Consider the following 1,454-nt stretch of genomic DNA (forward strand, 5'->3'; position numbering starts at 1 on the left):
AATATGAAAACAAAGTGATGCATTTGATATCCTATCTCTCATAACAATATATTCTAATGCTCCAAAACATAATCATCTACTCCAAAAGCTCAAGAAAATTTTGCAACTAGAAAAACACCAGCATTTTACACAGCAGACTCCCATGGCTTTTCTGTTAATGTGTCGCTACAACATTTTATTGACACCGACAGCTTAGTAAGCCTGACAAAGGAACATGCTCGTCACACGACAAACACTCTGGGTTTGCTGTTGGTGCATCTTCTTCCTTTTCAAGAGGAATGTAAAAGGTCATTTACCAGCACACACAAGGAGTTCAGACAGATCATTTTATTTAAACCTTATTTTGCAATAAGCCATCAGTAGGTCACACACAAAATCAAAAGCCGCCATCACTCTTTGTATGCTTGTCATAGAACTGCTATTAAATATGTCCTTGTTATCTTCTTAAGAGTACTTTGTCCAGCACATTTAACATTACAGGTTTTTGTAAGATCTTCCGCACTTCTTAGATGGAGCAAAGAATCACTTCTCTGAAAAACCACTGCTCTCTTGTTAAAGATAACCCATAATGTATACTGGACAACAAAAGAGAATTCAGCATTCTGTATGTTACCTTCTTGTAGTATTTCCTGAGTGTTCAAAAAAAAAGAAAACAAACCAAAACCCTATGGTTGCATAATTCTGAAGTGCAGAAAGATTTAAACTTGCTCACACAAAATCAGCGTTTTCTTTAAGAAAACCAGCAGTTCTTAAGATCTCTTTTAAGAGAATATAACCCACAGCACAATCAAAGATCGAGAAAATATCTAAGAAAACAGTTGCAGAAAATTAAGGCTTTTACATCCACGTGAAAAACAGACTCCACATACACACAACCTACTTACTTTACTAAAATCAGGTTTGCCAAAAACTGCATTAGCCCGAGGACAAGCTTCTGCCAGCGCACAACTTAATTTCAAGAGGTCGTTACATCTACTGACATTCTAAGAAGAGTGGAAAGAGGGTATAAGTTATTAACTGTCACTTTTAATAGATACTTGATGGCTTATAACAGCCAGAAATTAAATCAAAACAGTTGCACTGCTGTTGAGATGAGCAATACCCCACCTTAAGCTTTCAACCTTCGCAATTTCAGTTGCATTTGTAAGCCTGCTCTCATTTTCTTACAAAAATTAATGAAACAGATCAGGGCAGGTAACACACCCCAGAGAAATAGTTTGCAACAAATGTTTTTAACACCTTAATTACCAGCTTCTGTGAGCAGTATGCAGATCTTTCTTACCAATCCTTCCTTACAAATTTCAGTATGTATTTGGTGGGGTTTTGGTTTTTTTCTCTCCTTAATACTAGGAGACAACAGTTCTGACATACCCCTTGTCCTCTTTACATGCAAGCACTTGGGTTTTGGTTTGGCTGAGAGAAGCAGAGTCTTTCCAGTTACAACTTGGGATCTG

General features: G+C 37.0%; 1 protein-coding gene across 1 annotated transcript in view; it reads right to left on the reverse strand.

Moving 5' to 3' along the window:
- The window catches only part of STK31 (serine/threonine kinase 31), a 39,720-nt gene that overhangs the window by 36,404 nt on the left and 1,862 nt on the right, over window positions 1-1,454 (reverse strand). The window contains 1 exon segment of the mRNA XM_009638609.2: window positions 885-983. Within this exon segment, the coding sequence (XP_009636904.2) occupies window positions 885-983 (99 nt within the window).

This window comes from Egretta garzetta, unplaced genomic scaffold (assembly GCF_000687185.1).
Source record: "Egretta garzetta isolate BGI_Z169 unplaced genomic scaffold, ASM68718v1 scaffold94, whole genome shotgun sequence".
Lineage (NCBI taxonomy): Eukaryota > Metazoa > Chordata > Aves > Pelecaniformes > Ardeidae > Egretta > Egretta garzetta.